We start from the raw sequence: 21,626 nt of genomic DNA on the forward strand, positions 1-21,626 counted from the left end.
AAAAAGAAGAAGAGCTTGGCTGATCACAGGTCTAGGCCTTGAAATGAGCCTTGAGTTTTCTGCTCCTATTCTTGGGCTTTTGTCACAATTTAATCACTCTGGACTTTGGTGGAAGGCTTGGAAATCACCACTGTTGAGATAACTGGCCTTAGACCCTTGTCTTGCCAGCATTTGAGATGTATTTTATCCTTTTGGTTAATTTGCCAGTGGTTTATGGGTCAGTTGTAGCTTGGTATATCTGTCCTGGAAAATCATTGTTTTGGTTGAGTTTTGGGAAGAAGAGTGGTCTTCCTTGTGACCTTTCCAAGTAGAGGGGACTTTTATATCTCCCTTGCCATTGCTGTGATCAGGCATATTACCAATTCTCACTGCTTTTCTACCATTCCCCTTTGGGAATGTCTCCTTCCCCACTTTCTACTGTTAACTCCATGAGGATAAAGGCCACTCCCCCCCCCCAACAGCACCTAGCTTAGTGCTCTGCAGGTACTAATGCTTGGCACCTTGAACTGAGGTCATCCTATTCAAGGTACTTATTAACCTTTGGGCAATCATCAGATATTAGGGAACTGGGCTCTTATATTGCAGTTCCTTCTGGGACTATTGTGCTTCACTGGTGCCTTTTCTCCAGTTACTCTGTGTGTGTCTGAAACAAATTCACATATAACTGGTTTAGAGCTAATAGCTAGCTGGAAATTAATTTCTGCTTTTGAAAAATAGTAACAAGAGCTAATAATAGCTGGCTAGCATTTACACAGAGCTTAAAGGTTTACAAAGCACTCTATACGTGTCATTTCATATGATCCTCACAATAACTCTGGGAAGTAGGTGCTATAATCATCATGTCCATTTTATAGATGTGGAAACTTAAGTTGAGAGGCTATATGACTCACCCCAGGTCACACAGCTGTCTGTGTCTAAGGCAGGATTTGAATTCAGGTCTTCCTAAGTCCTGGCCCAGCACTGTATTCACTGAACCTCCAACAGAACAGAACAGAACGAGCACTCTGTCTGTCCTGCTGCTGCCCCTCCTCTCAGTCTCACCCCTACCATCATTAGAGCACTATGGGAGGTGGGGAGCCCAGGGTGGGGGGGTGCCTGTTCACTTACGTGTCGATGGCTTGCTGGAATTTCCCAACTCTTGCAAAGACCCTGCCAATGTTATCCAGGGCTCGAGATTTGGCATCGGTCAGGTCACTGTGTGGAAAGAGTTGAAAATGCTGCTTACTTCAACTAAGAAGTGTGACTTCTAAAGCAGCCCCTGGCTGTGGATTTCACGTTTTTCAGCTCTCTCCATTATCACTGCTACCAGCCTGTAGAATGGGATCATACATGTGGGGTGGGCAGGGACCTCAGAAGCAAGCCAGTCTAACCAACTCATTTTACAGATGAGGAAACAGGTCCAGGGAAGTTGGATGACTTGAGTATGGTCACACAGGTAATCAGTGTCAGATATGAACCAGAGTTCTTTTCATTGGACCATGCTGCCTCCCACCTTGGCTAGGGTGGACAAGTATCATCTTGTGCCTGGATTACAGTAGCAGTCCCCTGACAACGGTCTCCTTGCCTCCAGGATCTCCTCTCTGCCTTTACTGGACTGAACTTTTTAAAACACATTCATCACGTCTCTCTTCTGCTCAAAACCAGTTGCTCCTCATTTATTTTAGGACTCAGTCCAAATTCATTAGAATGGCTTTCAGAGCATGCCACAATTTGGTTGCATCACTCTTATAGAACTCTATCTGTTGAACAGCACATATGCATTGTCCACCATTGTTCTAGGCCCTGTGACAATATGCAAGTAAAAGGCATGACTTCTAACCTGGAGGAGCTCAGGACCTTGTCAGGGAGGCAAAAACAATATTACAAACTGATGAGAGACATCAAACAGTAAATGATTAAGTGCTAAATTGTGTGACCTCCTCATCGTTGGGAGATGGTTTGGGAGTTCTTTCCCTCCCAGGACAACTCAAGTGCTGGCAGGTCCCATCAATACAGAAAGGCTTTGACTATAGGCCAGGTAATGGACTATCACATAAGGACTAGTAAGGAAGTTTGGGGAAATGAATCACCTGGTTGGTCAAGTCAAGGATGAAACTATCAGCTGTGAAGCACAAGAGCTGTGGTCTGTGTAGGTGAAGGTAGCGCCCACATACATCTCTGTTGATATACTGAAGTCAATTGTGTGATAGAAATCATAAGGAAGAGGTTGGGAAGAGAGGAAGGAAAAGTAATCAGGGAAGACTGATGGAGAATCTAGGACTTGAGCCAGACATCAAAGGATGGGAAAGATGTGGAGGGGTAGAATTTAGGAAAGAGAGTATTCCAGACAAGGAGATATGAACAAAAGGAAAGGCAGGGAGGGAGCAAGAGCATGGTATAGTCATGGGACAGTCAGCAAGAATGGATACTACCTTGGTGGGGATGGAAAGGCAGTGAGAAGCAGCACAAAAGTAAGTCATAAGGTCTGATAACTTGTATTAGATACAGTGTTAGTCTGATTACAGAGTACTTAAAAACTAGGCAGAGTAGTTGGAACTAGATACAAAAGGTACAGAGAGCCACTGAAATTTTTTAAGCAAAGGAATGACATGAAAATAGTTTGAGAATAAGCATTTATAAAGTGCCTACTATGTGCCACCTCTCCTGGATCACTGCCTTGTGGCAGCAGAGAGGTTTGCATAGCTCAATGAAACTATGATCTATGCCATGCAGGGTTATCCAAGACGGACAAGTCATAATGAAGAGTTCTGACAAAAGGTGATCCACTAGAGAAGGAAATGGCAAATGACTCTAATATATATGCCAAGAAAACCCCATGAACCAGAAGGGCTGGAATACTATGGTCCCCGTGGTCATGCAGAGTTGGACATGCCTGAAGAACTGAACCACAACACTATATGCCAGCTACTTTGCTAAGCACTTTTTCTTTTCTGTTTTTTTTGGCTTTTTTTTGGAGGGAGGAAAGGCAGGGCAATTGGGGTTAAGTGACTTGCTCAAAGTCGCACAGCTAGTAAGTGTGTCAAATATCTGAGGGAGGATTTGAATTCAGGTCCTCCTGACTCCAGGCCCAGCACCTCCATCCACTGGGCCAAAGTAGTAGGGGTACACAGAATGGATTGGAGTGTATAGAGAACAGAATGGGGGTGGAAAGTAACAACGCCAAAGCTGCTCCACTCCTGCTGTAACAGATGAGGGCTTGTTCGTCAATAGGCCAGGCCTGAGGCCTGGGACAGGGCAGGAGATTGGTGGTTAATACTGGATGGGGATCCAATGACAGAGGAAGGAGCCATGAAATGCCAAAGCTGAGAATGCAGGATAGGCCTGGAGTGGGAACCAAAATACAAGCAGCACTAAAACAAACCAAGACCAGATTTTGAGAGAAAAAGAGCAATGCCAGAAAGAAGAGAAGACTGCAGAGCCAGACTAGCACAAGAAATGGGGAACCAGAAGAAAGGCGTGTATCTGTAAAAGAAGCTTAGTCAGTTACAGGGGAAACAGGTTCCTTTATGTGATGAGGAACTATCACATATGGCTTCCTTTTTACAAAGAACTGGGGTTGTTGGCCAAGCAGACATCCTTATCTTAAGAGAGATGTCCTGTTGCTCACTTCACATATAAGAACAAGACCTATTCCCTGCTAGATAAATAAGCAATGAACAGGAATAGCCAGTTTAAAAAAGAAATCTCAACCCAGGAGATAAAATAGTCCAAATCCTTACTAATAAGAGAAACATAAATTAAAACAACTATGAAGTTTTATCTCACACCTGCCAGACTGGCAAAGATGAGAAGAAACAAAAACGGACAAAGTTAGAGGGGCTGCCAGGAGACAGGCACACCAATGCACTACTGGTGAAGCTCTAAACCAATCCAAGCATTTGGGACACAAGAAATCAATCAATAGACATTTCTTAAGCGCTGATTTAATTTGGAATTATTCTAGAAATGATATTTCACATCTCCTTTGACACAGTGGTATCACTACTAGGCACAAACTCTACGGAGATCAAAGACAGGGGGAATGGTCCCATACATTAAAAATATTTGTGGCAGCACCTTTTATAGCAGCAAGACTCTGGAAGGAAAATGGACTGGCAAAGGGCTGAACAAATTGTAGTGTACGAATGCAATGGGACATTGTACTTTAAGAAAATTGAATATGAAGAATTCAGAGAAATTTAGTAAGAAGCAAGAAATGATACAGAGAGGGGAGTAGCAGGAAGAAGAATTGCGCTCTCCCTCATACCTCCTCCACACAAAAGATTGAGTCTTGAGCAGGAAATCCAAGAAAATCACAGGGAATCATTTTCCCAGCCCAGGTTGACACATGGAGGCAGTTCTCTCGACTTTGGAGAGGTGGTCTAGCCAGGAGTGGCCATGCAGAACATTCCAGCACAGGAAGAAGCTGCACACTAGGGCAAAAAGAGACAGCAGATCCAATACAGAGGGACCTAATCTTGTGCAGGGTACAGGAATAGGTGCCTCCAAGCAGCTCTGTTATTTATTACCTAGTTCCAGATTACAGATCCAGGACAGACTGAAGATGAGAGGTCTTCTACCTGGGTGTGGAATTCCAGGATAAGGAACAGTCACCCCAGGGCCCTGGGCTATGTGCCGAGCAAGGAGCAAATTCAGAAGCAAGCCTCACTAAGTGGAGCAGGGTCTCAGTTCCAGCTTCCCGCCTGGTCTGAAATCCCAGAACAAAGGGGTACCTAAAATTCTGATGCTCTGAATCAGCAGAGCTTTCCAGCAGGTATATAGTACCTGTGTCTAGGAGTAGTCTACTGAAACTCCATGAAAGGGCAAACACACAAGTGTTTTGCTGTAACAACAATGCTACTTGCAGCTACTGTGGCTGTACAAGACCAATAACACCAGCACACAGAAGGGTTGCTAGCACAGATTCTTTGATCTGCTTTTCTAAGGAAAGCAACTTTAAGGGGTTAGCAATCTTACTTTAATTAAACATACATATATCATTCACTTAGTTCAGGGGAAAAAGTCAGCACCTTGAACTTCAGAGAAAACACAAACAGAAATTACAGAGGAAAATACAAACAAAACAAATAACACAAATGGATGACACAGGCTTCTAGCTGTCTGCCCAAAGCTATACATACATAGTTACCAGAGAGAGAAGCACCAACATCTGGGTTTTCAAAGCCGGAGGGCTCCTTATCGGCTACCCAGAGTCTTCATACCAACACTCTTCCAATGAGTGAGCCCCAAACGAAATGCTAACCTCAGAGTATATATACCCTTTTCAGGGCCCAAGGGCTTCATACCTCTAGGGCTTCACATATGACCTAATTAGCAAAAGAGTGTGGGCCTTCCTACAAACAAAGGCAAGACTCAATCAAAGGCACTTAATTGCCTTAGTGCTGAGAGGCACTCCAAAAGAAAAAACAGTTAAAAAGTCCCACTTTGCTTGCCCTTACATTTGCTTAGGCACAAACTCAGTTTAGGAACCTACGGAATTCAGACAAGGGGGTCAGCAATCAGACTTTCCCTGGATCCTAACGCTTCTGGAGCATTGAAATCATGCCTAAACTGTCCCTAAGCTCTTGGAACAATCAATAGGCTGAGAAAGGAGTAACAAGAATCTAGTAGGTACAGGGTCTACCCAGACATTCCTTTCAGAAATGTGCAAAGACTGGCCTTAGCATAAAATCCAAAGTCAAGAAGTAAGCTGGAAGAATGAGCAAACAATCCTCCACCCCAAAAAAATCCCACTACAAAAAAGGAATTATGCAACAGGGATACCCAAAACTTAAACCCAGAAGAAAATTACTCCAACACATCTCTCAAAGAGAAACATAGCTTAGGTACAAATTCAAGTAGAATTCCTGGAAGAGATGAAGCAAGAATTTTTTTAAAGAGCTAAATTGTTTTAATAAGTGAAATGAGCATGCTAGAGGAAAAAATGGAGAAGAAATGAGAGCTAGGGAAGAAGGAAACAGAAAGGGAATGAACAGTATGGCACAAGAAGTACACAACCTTGCTCAAGCAACAAACTCTCTGAAAATCAGAATGGACCAAATAGGAGATAATGACCCCACATGAGACAACAAGAAATATTAAAACAAAGTCAAAAGACTGGAAAAAGAACTGAAGAAAATGTAAGGTATCTCATGGCAAAACTGACCTGGAAGAAAGAATGAAGAGAGAAGATTTAAGAATCATTGGACTACCTGAAAGCTGTAACCACAAAAGGAGCCTATATTAGCATAGTTCAAAAATCATAATAGAAAATTGCCCAGTTCTCTTGGAACCAGAGAGCAAAGCAGAAATAGAAAGAATCCACTAATCACCTACTGAAAGAAACTCCAAAAGGAAAACTCCTAGGAACATTATGTTATACCCTACCCCCCGCTTTCAGTTTCTCCATCTTGCCCCAGCTCACTCTACTGCTTGTACTCCCATCTCCACGGACCCCACTGTTTGTGTCCCCATCTCCACAGAAATGATCCTGCCTCAGCTTGTCCCACTGTTTGTGTCCCCATCTTCACGGAAATCTAATTGTGTTCTTTCCCTTTAAATATTCTTTCTCTCCCTTTGCTCAGGGCTGTTCGATTTGAGTAATTACTCCGAACAGTCGCGTGCTTCAATAAATCCACATCTAAATTTATATCCGGGTCTTGCTTGCTTTTTTTCGGCACAACAATTACTGTCAAAATCCAGAGCTTCCAGGTTAAAGGCAGCCAGCAAGAAAAAAATTCTAATACCGTTGAGCCAAAATCAAGATCACACATGATTTAGCAGCCACTCCTCTAAAGAAGATATATGATATTCCAGATGGCAAAAACTATATGCTTACAATCAAGAACAATTTACTCAGAAAAACTCAGTGTAATCCTACAGAGGAAAAATGGAATCTTAATGAAATAAAGGACTTCTAAGCATTCCTGATGAAAAGACCAGAGGTGGCGAAGCCAGGTGGTACAGTGAATAGAGCATTGGCCCTGGAGTCAGGAGGATGCTGAGCTCAAATCTGGCCTCAGACACTTGACACTACCTCTGTGACCTTGGGCAAGTCACTCAACCCCCAATAGCCTCACTTCCCCCCTCTAACAAAGAAAAAAGACCAGAAGAGCAGAGAAACTTGAGTTACAAACACAGGAGTCAAGAGAGACTTAAAAGGGTAAAGATGAGCAACAATTATAAGGAACTAAACAAAGATAAACCTTTTAGTAAGATACACGTGTGCTCTCAAAACCCTATCATCATCCATGGACATAGAGGGAGTCTGGTTAGAGAAAGGGCCTGAAAATGGTTTTCATACCGTTTTGATGATCTTAATAGATAAATAGAAAAGGTGGGGAAGAGAAATATACTATGTAGGGAAAAATGGAGAGGAAGAAAGTGGAAAATTACCTCACATAATTAGGGTGAGCAAATAAAAGTCTATACAAAAAAAGGAGGAAAGGGTATGGAGAGTGGGTGACACTTGAACCTCATTCTCATCTAAACTGGTCACAGGACGGAAGAATATGTACATACATAATTGAGTACAGAAATGCATTTCACAACAGGGAGATGTGAGATGGGGAATAAAGGGAAGAAAAGATTAAAAGAGGGATTAATCCTAAGCAAAATAAACTCTAAGAACATACAAAACTATTTATAGCAGCTCTTTTTGTGATGCTAAAATGAGTAAGTGCTCATCATCTGGGGAATGGCTGAACAATTATGATATATGAATGACAGAATACTATTATGTTGTAAGAAATGATAAATAGGATGGTATCAGAGAAACCTGAAAACACTTGTATGAACTGATCCAATGATGTGAGTAAAATCAGAAGAACAATTTATACAAAACAGCAATATTGTAAAGACAACTTTGAAAAATTGAGAATTCTGATGAATGCAATGACCAACCGTGATTTCAAAGGACTCCTGCTGGAATATGCTACCTCTACCTTCTGATAGAGGCATGATGGACCTAAGAGTGCAGATTGAGACATTTTTTTGGACATGGCCAGTGTGGTCAGTTCTGGTCTCTCTCTCTGAATCAATCTCTCTCTCTCTCTCTCTCTCTCTCTCTCTCTTTCTTTCTCTCTCTTTCTTTCTCTCTCTCTATCCCACCACACACTCACACTCACATACATGTGTGTATACACATATTACATATAGGTAATGTACTGAATAAATATAAGGTAGTTAGGAAGGGAGGGAACTAGCAGTTGGCAAAATGAGGTAAGACCTTATAAGGCAGGTGGTATGGGAGCTAGGCATATTCTAAGAGTCAACAATAAGAAAGAGAGCATTCCAGGCATGGGGGAAGCACAAAGGTGGTAGATAATGACTATGACACAAAAACAAATGACATAAACAAAACCTTTTTTAAAAAAACAACCAAAAACCATGACTCCCTGAAATGGACACAGTACTCCAGGGATATGACCAAGGCAGGGTTCAACGGGGCTAAAACACTTCTTGACATCATACTGCTCTTACTGCAGTCAAGATGATGTTACCTCTTTTGGCTACAGTGTCGACTCCCATTAAGCTTGCCATCCACTGGAACCTCCAGGTCTTTTTCATTTGCATAGCTATCTAGACACACTAATTCCATTTTATACTTTGTATAATTTATTTTCTAAGCTCAAATTTAGGATGTCTTATTCATTTCTATGAAAATTTACCTTGTTATCTCTGACTCAAAAGCTTTTGTTTGTCAACATCTTTTAGAATCCTGATTGTGCTATCTGTAACATCTCTCCCTTTTGGCCTCATGTCATTCTTATCATGACTACATTGATAAAAATGTGGAACAGAAAATACCACTACGACCACAAAGACAGACCCCTGGAGCCCTGTAGCAGAGCTATACCCCGACTCTGACAGTCAAACACTCTTTGAGTCTAGTCAGTCAACCAGTTCTGAATCCACAATGTACTTCTTTTGTTCAATAGTGGTAAGTACCCCATAAGGACAAGGGGTATACCTAACTAGAACCCAGAATGAGAGGGAAGGTACAGAAGGAATTAAAATTACTACACTTATCCAGAAAAAAATCAATGTATTCACCTTGGGTCATAGAGCTGGAAAGAACTTTAGAGATTATTCAGTTCAACCCCCTTATTTTAAATATGAGTAAACTGAGGCTCAGAGAAGTTGTATGATTTGCCCAAGGTCCCATGGTGATAATTAGCAGAGCCAGAATCTGAACCTGGATCCTTTAACTCTAAGCCTAACCTATTTTCCAATGTATCATACCACCTTGCTTCTGGATCATTGTGATTTCCCTATTCAAATCAAGATAGCTAGACTCAACTGGAAATCTGAGTTTGGGCTCATCTCTGTTTGGTTGCCCTGCAGCCTTGTTCCTAGGTAGGCTGGAGTTAGAGCAGCCCTAACTCTAAGTTACCAAGATGGCTTCCTTCACAGTGCTGACTGACACCTTCCAAGTTTTGAGAGCTGGAAGTTCTTGCACAGTCGGGGCAGAACTGTCATGTGCCAACTAACCCAGATCAGGGAACTGTGGAGGTGAAAGGCTCTAGCCAGAAAGAGGCATTCAAGGCAGAGGCAGGGTGAGGACCAGAATCACATCGGCCTGGGTTACAGGAGGTCAATATGGCAATAAAGGACATAGTGTAAACCACGGCTGTCCAAAATGTTGGCCGGGCCACATGTGGCCAGCTGTGTGATTTATGCGGCCCACCAACAAGTGTAGAAATTTACATAAATGCTTTAGTAAATGAAGCCAGGCTACCACAGAGCTCTCACTAAAATGGCAAATCAAAATATATTGTCTATTGTTTCAATAAAAACCTAAGGTTGGACAGCCCTGGTGTAGACCTCGACAAAAGATTTTCTCAATGAGCTGAATGACAATGTTCTGCAGGAGGCTGTATGCATATTTTACCCCCTTTCTCTGAAGCCCCTTCAGACCAAGGGCTCTAGTATTAATTTTCCTTCAGGATAATTGCTGCCTGTAAGTGTGGAAGACAACATCTCCAAAGCCATCTAAGTATAAGAGCCCTGCCCCTCAGTCTCTAAAGCTTAGATCAGAGTAGTTCTCACCCCAGTTTGACAGAAGGTCAACAATCCAGCTTAGTTGCTCAGATCCTGGGCACTAATCAGATTAGGAAGAAAGGGGTGGCAGGTTGTTTAATGAGACTGATGTGGATGCCTAAGGATCTGAAACTTAGATTTTTAAAAGACATATACAAAGGATGGCAGATAACAGAGATGAAGACAAAAGTATGGATCTGTAAGAAGAATGTCAGAATGAGCTATGGCTGACAGGAAAGCTAAACACGACAAAAAGTGCCTCCATAAGCTATGTTTCTATTGGGGAGGACAGGAGGATCAGAGAAAGATCAGACTTGTTCTGCGGGGTAGAAGGAGTAATGGCATATACAATAGATAGAAGGTAGAGCTGTTTAACACTTACTTTGCTTTTCTTCTTTGCCAAGGAAAATTATCCTTGGATTGGAGAGTACAGAATACAAATGGCTAATAGGGAATCAAAACCCAAGATAAGTAAGGAGGTAGGAAGAGTACAAGTCACCCAGCCAGATGAACAACATTTCTGAGTCATTATTAAACCAGAAGAATTGGCAGCCAATGTGGATAATCTTTGAAAGATCATGAAGAGAGATGTTACAGGACTGGAGAAGGGTAAATCTTGTCCTCAAAAAGTGAAAAGAGTGGAGTCTGGAAACTATAGGCCAGTGAGCCTGAATTTGATTCTTAAAGGGATGGTTAGGAAATATCTAGAAAAAGGGAGTGATGATCATAAGAGCCAATATGGCTTCATCAAAAACAAGTTAAGCCAAATTACTGCCATTGGTCAATCCCTTCATTACACTTGTTTCTTTTTTTTTTTTTTTTTGGACAGGATTTCTAGCCTGGGGGATCAAAGGAATACAGTAGATACAATTTTCCTAAATGTTTAGCGGTGTTTAACAAAGTGTCTCATGCTATTCTTGTAAAACAAATGAAGAGATGTGGGCTAGATGGTCTAATGGCTAGACCCAATGAGTCATCTTTAATAGTTTAATGTTAACCTAGAAGATAGTCTCTGCCAGCATGCCCCAGGGAACTGTGCTTGGCCCTGTGCTTACCATTTCTGTCAGTGACTTAGGATAAAGGCATAGATGACTGGCCTCTCAAATATGCAAACGATACAGGTAAGAGGGCCAGCTAACTCACAAGGTGACAGGATTCAAAAACATGTGAATTATGAGAACCTTGAGCCTACTATAAAATGACATTTAATCAGGATAAAAGTAGAGTCTCACACTTGGGGTCATGTAATCTTCGGCTCTACTGAAAGCAGCACAAGGCCCAGGATTAGGGAGGTGACGGTTTTGCTGTGTTCTTCCTATGGAAGACTACACTTCTAGAAGCCACGATTTAGAAAGAACACTGATAAATGAAAAATGGCCAAAGGAGGACAGTCAGAATGGTGAAGGATTGTAAGTTCATGCCAGCTGAGGATTCATTAAAAGAACTAGGATGTTTAGCCTAGAGGGGTTCAAGGAGACAAGACAGCTGTTTTTTTAAGTTCTAAAGGCCTGCCACGTAGCAGAGAGAAGCAGCTTGTTCTGCTTAGCCCAAGGGATTGGATCAGAAGGAAAAGAGATAGAAATCACAGAGGCCATCTAGATTTGATAGAAGAAAAAAAAATTCTAATTAGAGCTACCTCAAAGTGGCATGGCCTGGCCTTGGAGAAAGTGGGTTCTCCCCTACTAGAGGTCACTGGGTGAAACCTGGATGACCATTTGTCAAGTGTGTTGTAGATGAGATACTTTTCAGGCACAACTTGGACTAGATGGTCTCTGAGGTTCCTTCCGACTCTGAGATTCTGTGATTCCATCTGCCCCTAATAGGTAAAACAAAGGCTAAGCCACGGGAGATAGCTAAGAAACAGAATTATCCTGGTAGGCAAAGATGTGCATGCTACATTTTTAGAGGAATAGTTCAGTACCCAAGATCAAATCCCTGCTACGATCACCTTTCTGCTGGACACTCACTATTTCTGGGCAATCTCCAGGTCCTTCCGATGGCTTTGCAATGCAGCTGCCATGCGCCCCATTTCAATCTGCGCATTCCCAATACAGCTGTATAAATTGCCAAGCAGTTCATCTTTGTTGGGAACTTCTTCCTTGTCCCACTCCATCACCTTCTTCAGCACTTTCTCAGCTTTCTGGCAGCTCCCCTCAGCACTGCCACTGGTAAGTACTGGGAAGGAAAGAGGCCAGGGTAGGACATCAGGTATGTCCCCATGCAGTCATTCAGTTGGTCCAAGGCAGAAGGTCTAGGGGTTCATGCTACGATTAACTGATTCCTCCTCAAGTAGAAATGGGTTAAATTGTACGGATTACCTCTCTGGGCCTCTGGCCCCAGGCCTTTTGTCAGCCCCTGTTCCCCAACTCCCTTATGCCATAAACAACTGGGGAGGGAGGAGAGAATCTGATCCTATCCCACACCTGTGTACCAGCGCCACTTACACATGTCAATTTCCTCCAGGCTCTTGAGAATATAGCGGGCAGTCTCAGAGGGGCGGCGCTTCCGATCACGGACCCACTTCTCTTGCATGAGTTTTCGGTCCCGCTCCCGAGCATAGATTGGCTTCTGCTGCCTCCAGAAGTCAGTTCGAGTATCTAGGTAATTGATGCCAGTCATGATCAAATCTTCCACAGTCATTCCACGCTTGATAGTACCTTTGATCAGGTCTTTGGGAATGAGAAGAGGAGGAAGGAAAGAGCCAAGAAGAAAGGAGTCAGTGGGAGTCACATTGTCCAGGGGCAGGGCTAATAAATAGAGACCTCTTTGGTCAGAGACCCATACTTTGAGTCTCTCCCTGTGCCAGACTTGTGGAAAATATGAATGGAGGAAAATCATTCCAGCTAAGAGTTAGGCCAAAATGGACCTCCAGCATTTAAAGAGGATTATAGACCTTTCCTCCAAGTTACCACCAAGAGTGGAAAAACCTCTTATTTTGATACCTGAGTCTATGGAGAGAAGTAAAAGGAATATACTGCTGCATTGTACACAAAAGGTATTTAATCAATTGAAAGAGAAGCCCAGGAAACCTCCTTTCCTGGCTCTCAGTACTGCTCAGGCTCCTATTGTGAATTAGTAGAGTCCAAATCTATGGCCTCAGAAGTTGTAGCTTGAACAGCTGCTTCTTTCCCTGTCCCTGGAGCTCTGGGGTACACGTAGGTAAAGTTGGGAGAGGGGGAAAAACAGGGACAACTGGATTTGAGATCCCAGCTTGGCCTCAGTTCCAAACGAACAGCGCGTGCTGGAAACTGCCCCAGAATTGTAGGTCAAAACTAAGAGTAAGGCTCTGGGGGGACTGACTGCATCAGGCTCCAAGCTCTGTCTGGCCATCCCACCCTTCGTAGAGCATATATTCTGAAGGGCAGGAGTCATCCAGCCCTGTAAGCAAGAAGACATATCTGTGTCAAAACAGTTGCCCCTGAGAGGTAGGTGACCCTGGGGGAATCTTACTATATCATTGGAAAGCCAATTCTAGAGAAAAGGCATTTAGTCAGATTGTCCAAATTTCAGTAGCCAAATTATTTAATGACAGTAATCATCCCTGGGCTTATGTCTGAGCATTTCTACCTTGGCATTTTCATTTTCTATCTCATTTTTCTTCTCCTCCCAGCATCATTAGCCCAGACTGTTCTCCTCACTGTGCAGACAGAGAAATTGAGGCTGTAGAAAGCAATGGGAGTGGCCCAAATCTTCTGACTCTGGTTCTAGGTTCTTTTCTATCTTCAGGAGCTAGCCCCACGTTCATGAGGGACATCTACCCCACATCCCGAATCTCCATAACTGTAATCAACAAGACCTTCATCCTTAAGGAGCTTTTCCAGATACTCCTTGTCCACATAAAGCTCCCCTAGCAGCTGTCGAACAGTCTTCTTGCTCTTCAGTGTACTCTTCCGTTTAATTTCAGCCTTGGTGTCCTTCCAGAGTGGCCTCGTGGGAGTCTTCTGTTGGGCTTTCATACTCTGGGAGTACAGAGTAAGACAAAGCAGAGCCTCATCAGGAAGCAGAAAACCCCCAGGCCTTGGCTTCCCATGACATTTGGGCTTCTCCTCCTCCTCCTCTGTGATCTCCCTGTAGGCCTAAAAACCATAGCCCATGGCAGAGAGTATAACTGCTGCTTATTCAAGAATAGGGCTGGGAAATGGCCAGGCTCCCAAGATCCCTCTAACACCTGGGACTGTGGAAGCACCTAAGCATGCACCCATGATGAGAGAGAACTGAACACTTCCAATCATGAGGACTACACAGATCCCCAAGCACACATGGATTCCTCCCACTGAGGGCAGTGGCAACAATACCTGGGCCCTTACCTCTGCTTGCTTGCTTAAGAAGAAGATGTCCCCTTTGTTCTCCAACTTAATCGAGGAAGGACCTGAAAGGACAGAAGCAAGCTCATAGGTTAGCTAGGCCCTTACCATGACCTATGACATACTGTTGACAGCATAGTAGGGGTTGACTTTGGCCCAGGAAGGCTGGAGGCTGTGGTTAGGCTGACCTGGGAGTCAGGCATATTGGCTGTATGATTCACTCCAGTTCCTCCATAAGCCTGGCAGCCCACTCTTGCCCAGGGCTATGGCAGCTTTATTTGCAAACAAGGGGGTGGGAGCCAATGGCACAGAGCAGTTGTCCAAGCCCTGTGCCATGTCTATACTCTGCCTCCTACAGAAACTGAAGACACAAAAACTCCCCACACTCCTCCTGCCTCTGGGTAATAAGCAGACCACAGAGCTGAACCAGCAACTCAGGACCATAATTCCTGAGGCAAGCATCCAGAGACTAAAAAGGTCCATCTCTAGGGGCTAAAGCTTTGTCTGTGACAGCTCTAACTCCATTCCGTCCCTATAGCAGCTTCCCAGATATAAACCTGTTCAGGGGAGCCTTTGCAACCACTGCTGTCTTTGAAGGAAAAAAAATCAAAGACTATTCTACTCAGCGGGAAGGCTCAGTGACTGGAGCCCTGTGTGTAAGTGGTTCAATCTCATGGCAAATCAGAAGTTGCCAAATCTAGGGTTGCCTGTTTTAGAACTGCCAGTGGTCTTGACGGGGTCATTCATCTCTTTGGGCTTGGCTCCTCTCCAGCACCACAGGTTCATGGGGGCATGAGGGAATGGAGACCTGTCCAGTTCCCAAGAGACTCTTGGAGATCTGCCACTTACTTCCTACCGAGTTGTTAATGGCTTCCTGAGCTTTCTGAATCCCGACTTTGAATTCCCGCTCAGGCCGCAGCTTGTAGCCTCTGTGATAGTACACCAAAGCAAATTCAAAGTCTCCCATAGTATACAGGGTTTCAGCCTTTTGTAGAATTCCCTGGAATGAAAGGAGGTCAAACCAAGATGATAAGAGTAACAGGACAAGGCATAGGTGGGTTCTGGGTTGAGGGTCATGGTTTGGGTGTAGAGGTGAAGGCATAGAACAGGTGATCTGAGAAGAGAAGGAAATGGGGTCAGGCACCAGGCCATGCATAAACAATGACACGGGTGAATTCCTGGCTAGAAATCAGTCCCACCACACGGTTACCTTGCAGAAAGTCTGGTCATTTTTAAGAGATTCCTCAACATCCTTCAGGGAATTCTCCAGGTCTCCCAACTTCAGATAGCACTTAGACCGAGCAACCAGGCAGTTCCGGTCACCCACCTTAAGGTGAAGGGCCTAGAAAAAGCAGCACGGTCAGGTGGGATCATCCAGAGTATGATGGCTATGCTGGTAGGACAGGACAAGGCTCTCCCTGCAAAATGACTATTAGTCAGACTGAGTTGAAGCAGGGATGTCCTAACCCTAATAGCACTGAAAAGTAGTAAGGAACTTCACTGGAGATGCAGAGGGGCCCTTGGGTCTTATCAGCCACACACCCAGGATTGATCTTTGAACAGGAAATTCTTGATTATCTCTGCATGGATTATTTCACCGAATTTGGAGGTATGGACCAGTAGTTGGATCTACATACTGATGTAAGCTTCATTAATATAATACTTTCCTATGAGGTTCTGTCACTCCTGCATCTCCGATGTGCTCCAGCACCCATCTCTCTCTACTTTCTAGCTGGTGTACATGCTTAGAAAACAAACTCATTTTTTCCTAGGTCAGTCAGAACCAAGAAGTTAACTGGCTATTTTTAAAAATGACAGAATAAATTCCAAAATGGAATTTCAGGCAAAACGCTACCTGGATTAGCCACATCATCTCCATTTAGATAAGACATTTGAGAATTCACCATACATTTTAGTGGTCTACTAGAAGAAGGCCTTAGAGATTGAAGTCATTTTTGCAGGTGCAAAGTAGTTATAAAAAACGTCACATACACACACACTCCTCTTTACCACTTCCTCTGCCTCTCTACCAGTCTCTTTTCTTCCTTAGTGATACCATGACCAAAAACTATAGCACGTTTTTTGTTGGCCTTTGACATCTCTCCTTAAAACATTTCTAAGAACTAGAAAAGACAACTGTATTTCTGAGAAAGATGCTGTTCTACACCCCAGGCTACCTCCCCTTTGAGTATTCCCAAACTAGTTTCTCCCTGGCTACAAGTATGGTGTGTGCCTGGGAGGTACATTTGGGTGTCAATGATTATTTGATTTAGGGTAGCTATTTGGTGAACTGGAAGGATTAAGAATGTATTTGTTGTTGTTTGGTCGTGCCCGACTTGGTTCGCCATTTTCTTTTCCAGCTCATTTTACAAATGAGGAAACTGAAGTAAAAAGGGTTGAGACTTTCCCAGGGTCCCAAGATAGTGTGTGTATGAGGCAGGATTTGAATGCAGGTCTGACTCAAGGCTGGGTGGTCTTTCCACTGTGCCCCCTGGCTGTCCCTAAGAATGTATTCTTTGTAAACAAAGTGATATCTTAAAAACACATCTAATCCCGCGCTTCCTGTGTCCACTGGAGAACCAGTCCATGAAGGGAAGGAGCAATTTATGCTAAGGCTACTTTTGAATGGCAGTGGGAAGGAGGAGGCTCTGAGGAATCTAGTGGATAGTGAAGAGGGATTGATGATTAACTTAGGGAAGAGGTTACAGGTGTTTTGTTGTTGTTGTTCAGTTGTTTCAGTTGTGTCTAACTCATCGTGACCCCATTTGGGATTTTTCTTGGCAAAGATACTGGAGCAGTTTGTCATTTCCTTCTCCAGCTCACCTTACAGATGAGGAAACTGAGGCAAACAGGGTCAAGTGACCTGCCAAGATCACACAGCCAGTAAGTGTCTGAGGCCATTTCTGAACTCAGGAAGATGAGTCCTCTTGACTTCAGGCCCCTCACTCTACAATTCAACACAAACTACTTACAAGTATTTAGTACATAGTAAGTCTAAAGTGGGCAGCTAGGTGGTGAAGTGGACTGGAGTCAGGAAGACCTGAGTTCAAATGTGGCCTCAGACCCTTACTAGATGTGCAGCCCTGGGCAAATCACTTGACCCTGTTTGCCTCAGTTTCCTCATCTGTAAAATGAGCTGGAAAAGGAAATGAAAAACCACTCCAGTCTCTTTGTCAAGAAAACCCTAAATTTGGGTCTTGAAAAGTTGGCTAAGTGGCCTCAGCGGAGCTGGACGTCTGAACAAGCTGAAGAACGACGTTTAAAGTAATGAGTCTGGGATACAAAGACCAAACAAACTCTCAAGGAATTCACATTCTAAAAGGTGAAACAGTGAATAGACTCATAAGTAAATAGGTGCATAACCATCTGGGAAAGCTTCGGGGAGGAGGTGGCATTGACGCTGTAAGTATTCAGAGCAAATATTTAAGTATTAAGTAAGTATTCTGCCTCATGGACAGAGATTATTGGGAATTGATGAATTTCACAGCAACCTCTCAAGTAGAGGGTTAATGGGAAATAACTGCGGTGAGTTAATCTAGGGTTGTAATGGGTTTGGACTGAGGGGGTGATGAATGATCAATCCGGGGAAAGAGGTATCTCTACCATCATGGATCGGGGGGTTATCAGAGATGGTCCATCCGGAGCTGGGCATATCGGTAATCGACTAAAAACCCGTGTGGTCGACAAAGATTGATCAGCGATCGATCGATACGCCTGGAGCGGGGACTCACTTTGGTGAAGCTCAGAGCCGCCTTCTGGTATTCCCCGCATAAGTACAGCCGGTCTCCCTCCGCCATGTAGGAGGGGAAGGTGCTCCGAAGGTCCTCAAGCTCAAAGTCCGACATGACAGCCCGCTTTCAGGATCAAGCACCCTGTGGGAAAGGAAGAATGGAGAGGTCAGGAATCTTTAGGGAACCAGCCAGCTTGTGTAACATGCGTCTCCTAGCAACCGAGAGGCATGACGTCACTTCCGATTCCGTCCTTCCCTCCCTCCCTCGGTCGGTCTCCGGGGTGGTGCGCATGCGGGGAGCTGGAGCTGGACCGCACGCTTGCTGGAGCTGGGCTCCCGTAAAGAGACGTGCTGGACGTGCGTGCCGCCCACGTGCTCCCCTACTGCGCTCCCGGGCGTGTTCGCTGAGAGGTGTAAACGCAGGGAGGCTTTTGCCCTTCGGTTCTACTAGTTTGGGATGTATTCATCTTCCTCACTGTTGTACAATATGGAGATTGAAACCCAAGAAGAAAAAGCCCCCTGTGCTCCATTCTCCTGGGGGTGAGGAAAAGGTTTACCATGTGTACGTAGATATAAATGAATGAATGAATGAATGAAGCATTTAATTTGCAAAGCACTTTGCCGACCACTGAGGATACATACAGGGAAAAAAAAACTTTTCCTTAAGGAGCTCACAGCGGATTAGGGAGTGTTTCCGGGAGGAGGCGGCTCCTGATCTAAACCTTGAAGAAAGATAAACCTTCTAGGAAGGGGTGCATTCATTCCAGCCTATGGTCAACGTGCTCGGGCAAATTAAAGAAACCCCAGGCTGGAATGTCATGTTCAGAAGATGCAGTTGGTAGGGAGTATCAGGATCATAGATTTAAAGATGGAAGGGATCTTAGATGCCATCGTCTCCCAACTCTCACATTTTTTTTTTTAAACAAATGAGGAAAGAGGCCCGGAGAGATTAAGTGATTTGCCTGGGGTCAGATTGTCCAAGGAGTTCAACCCAGGTCCTCCTGACTTAACGTCCAGCGTATTGCCTCTCAGTTTGGCATGACTATAGAATAGCATTGATGATAGCTGGCATATGTAGTTCTGTAAAGTTTACAAAGCTCTTTATAGATATTGTCTTATTTTATCCTCACAGCAACCCTGGAGGAAGCTGAGACAGCTAGAGGTTAAGTGTCTTGCCCAGGATGGAACAGCTAGTCTGGTGGCTAAGTGGAGCCTGAGACCTGGAATCTGACCAGAGTTTGAATTCTGCTTCAGGTACTTACTAGATGTGTGGCCCCTGATAAGTTTAATGTCTGTATCACTCAGTTACCTCATCTATCTGAGAATCTATCTATAAACCTTCCCCCCCCCCAAATTTTCTGCTTTCCTTCTGATCTTGGCTATATTTGTTTTATTAGCACGATTAAAAAAAAAAAATTCTAAATTATCAATTTTATAGCTCACACCGCTCTCTATCTCTTTGTTTATTTGTAAGTGTTCGCCTATCCATAAGTCTGACAAGTAATATGTCCCAGTCCTGAAGATTTTCTTGAGGTGCTCGACACCCCAAAGTACCGACACACCGGGTCCTGCCCAAAGAATTCGACTCAAGCTTTCTCAGCCAAGGGAAAAGACAAAGTTTATTAAGAGTTAGCCAAATAAGCCTGCCCCAAGAGATCCCACCCCTTGCGGCGCCTGTAAGGAAAGAGGGCCAGATCAGTCTCAGCTAGATTGGATCTGACCACCTTCATGGAGGCAAGATGGAGATTATATACACAAAGGTTGTGGGAGGGATTGTGGGGTGGTCTGGGGTGACCAGAGGAGGGGTCTAGGGAGGGACTTAAGGAGGAGTCTAAGGAGGAGCTTGAAGGGACTGGGATGAGGTCAGACTCCAGGGTGGGGGAAATAGCTGAAGGCTATATGGAATGACAGACCATAAAGGGCTAGGGTAACAGAACTAGGGTATAGATATTTTGATCAGGATTAAGGATGGGAAACAGGATTAAGGGTGGGAAACAGCTGGACAATAGAGGACTGGGCAAGGTAGGCATTTGGGCTTCGTGGTTATAGCCTCAGGCCAAGGCCAGGTTGAGTGGGAAGATTCAAGGAGGGTTCAAGGGGTTCCCAGAGACTGTGCCCTCATCAGTGTAAGATATTGGTCTATGCCCAATTTCTGCCAGTTTTCTCAACAATTTTTTACCAAATAATGAATTCTTATCCCCAAAACTTAAGTCTTTACACTTGTCAAATGCAAGGTTAGCATATTTGTTTGCTGCTGTAAATTGTATGTCTACTCTGTTCCACTGATCTACTTTTCTGTTTCTTAGCCAGTACTGGATAGTTCTGATAATTACTGCCACATGGTATAGTTTAAGATCTGGTACTGCTAACTTTGCTTCCTTTACATTTTTTTTCTCATTAGTTCCTTTGATATTCTTGACTTTTTGTTCTTCCAAATGAATTTTGTTATTGTTTTCCCTAATTCAGTTAAATATTTTTTGGCAATTTAATTGGGATGGCATTGAATATATATATAAATTAGTTTAGGTAAAATTGTTGTTTTTATTATATTGGCCCTACCTACCCATGAACAATTAATATTTCTCCAGTTATTTAAATCTGATTTTATTTGTATTAAAAAGGTTTTTTTAAAAAAATATATTTTGTTCATATAGTTCCTGAACTACTGAAAATTTTTAATTTGGTCATGAGGGAGTCTTAGTGAATATGGAGGTGAGGGAGAAGGATAATCCAAAAATGACTGTTGAAGTTACCCAACTGTGTGATTAGGGCAATGGTGGCATACTCAAAAGAAAGGGGAAATTTTGGGAATGTGATCAGTTCAGGGAGTAAGATGATTAATTCTGTTTGAAATGGTTAATTTGAGATGCCAGTGGGACATCTTTATCCTTGTAGAGATGTCTAATAGGGCAGTTGATTATGCCAGATTTTTTTTTTGGAGGGGGGAAAGCAGGGCAATTTGGGGTTAAGTGACTTGCCCAAGGTCACACAGCTAGTAAGTGTGTCAGGTATCTGAGGCAAGATTTGAACTCAGGTCCTCCTGACTCCAGGGCCAGTGTTCTACTCACTGTGCCACCTAGCTACCCCTTATGCCAGAATTTTTGATAGAGATTAGGACTGGATATAGATTTGGGAGCCATCTGTTTAAAGACAACAATTGAGCGCATAGGACCCAATGAGGTCACCAAAGGGGAAAGAGCAGTCCCAAGCTGAGCCTGGAGACAGGCCAATGCTTAGGGGTTAAGAGAACCAGCAAAGGAAATGAAAAAGGAGCCATTATACAGGTAAGCGGAGGACCAGGAGAAAGTATCATAGAAGCCAAATGTAGGTATCCAGGAGAAGGGTTAACAGCCTTTAATATCCCCATGCTGGTGGTCAAAGGTGACCTCTGGGTATGCTGATTACCCAGAGAGCACACTGGGTAAAATAGTACTATGGATACTACCTGGGACAGCCCCACGTACAGAGTGGGACCAGAACCATTAACCAAGCTGCAAAGAGGTCCAGGAGGATGAGGCCTAAAAAGATCCCTTTGGAGTTAGCAATTAGGAGATGTTGATGATCTTGGTGAA

At 43.7% G+C, this 21,626-nt stretch overlaps 1 protein-coding gene across 1 annotated transcript in view; it reads right to left on the reverse strand.

Annotated features, from left to right (window-relative positions):
• Positions 1-18,169, reverse strand: part of ODAD4 (outer dynein arm docking complex subunit 4) — a 50,014-nt gene extending 31,845 nt beyond the window's left edge. Inside the window, exons 1-8 of the mRNA XM_036757240.1 lie at positions 18,056-18,169; positions 15,535-15,666; positions 15,174-15,324; positions 14,328-14,389; positions 13,817-13,979; positions 12,465-12,689; positions 11,988-12,195; positions 1,108-1,194 (exon numbers count right to left, since the gene is read on the reverse strand). Coding sequence (XP_036613135.1) covers positions 1,108-1,194; positions 11,988-12,195; positions 12,465-12,689; positions 13,817-13,979; positions 14,328-14,389; positions 15,174-15,324; positions 15,535-15,666; positions 18,056-18,169 — 1,142 coding nt within the window. The remainder of the gene's footprint in view (positions 1-1,107; positions 1,195-11,987; positions 12,196-12,464; positions 12,690-13,816; positions 13,980-14,327; positions 14,390-15,173; positions 15,325-15,534; positions 15,667-18,055) is intronic.
• Between the last annotated feature and the right edge of the window lie 3,457 nt (positions 18,170-21,626).

Source organism: Trichosurus vulpecula, chromosome 4 (genome assembly GCF_011100635.1).
Source record: "Trichosurus vulpecula isolate mTriVul1 chromosome 4, mTriVul1.pri, whole genome shotgun sequence".
Lineage (NCBI taxonomy): Eukaryota > Metazoa > Chordata > Mammalia > Diprotodontia > Phalangeridae > Trichosurus > Trichosurus vulpecula.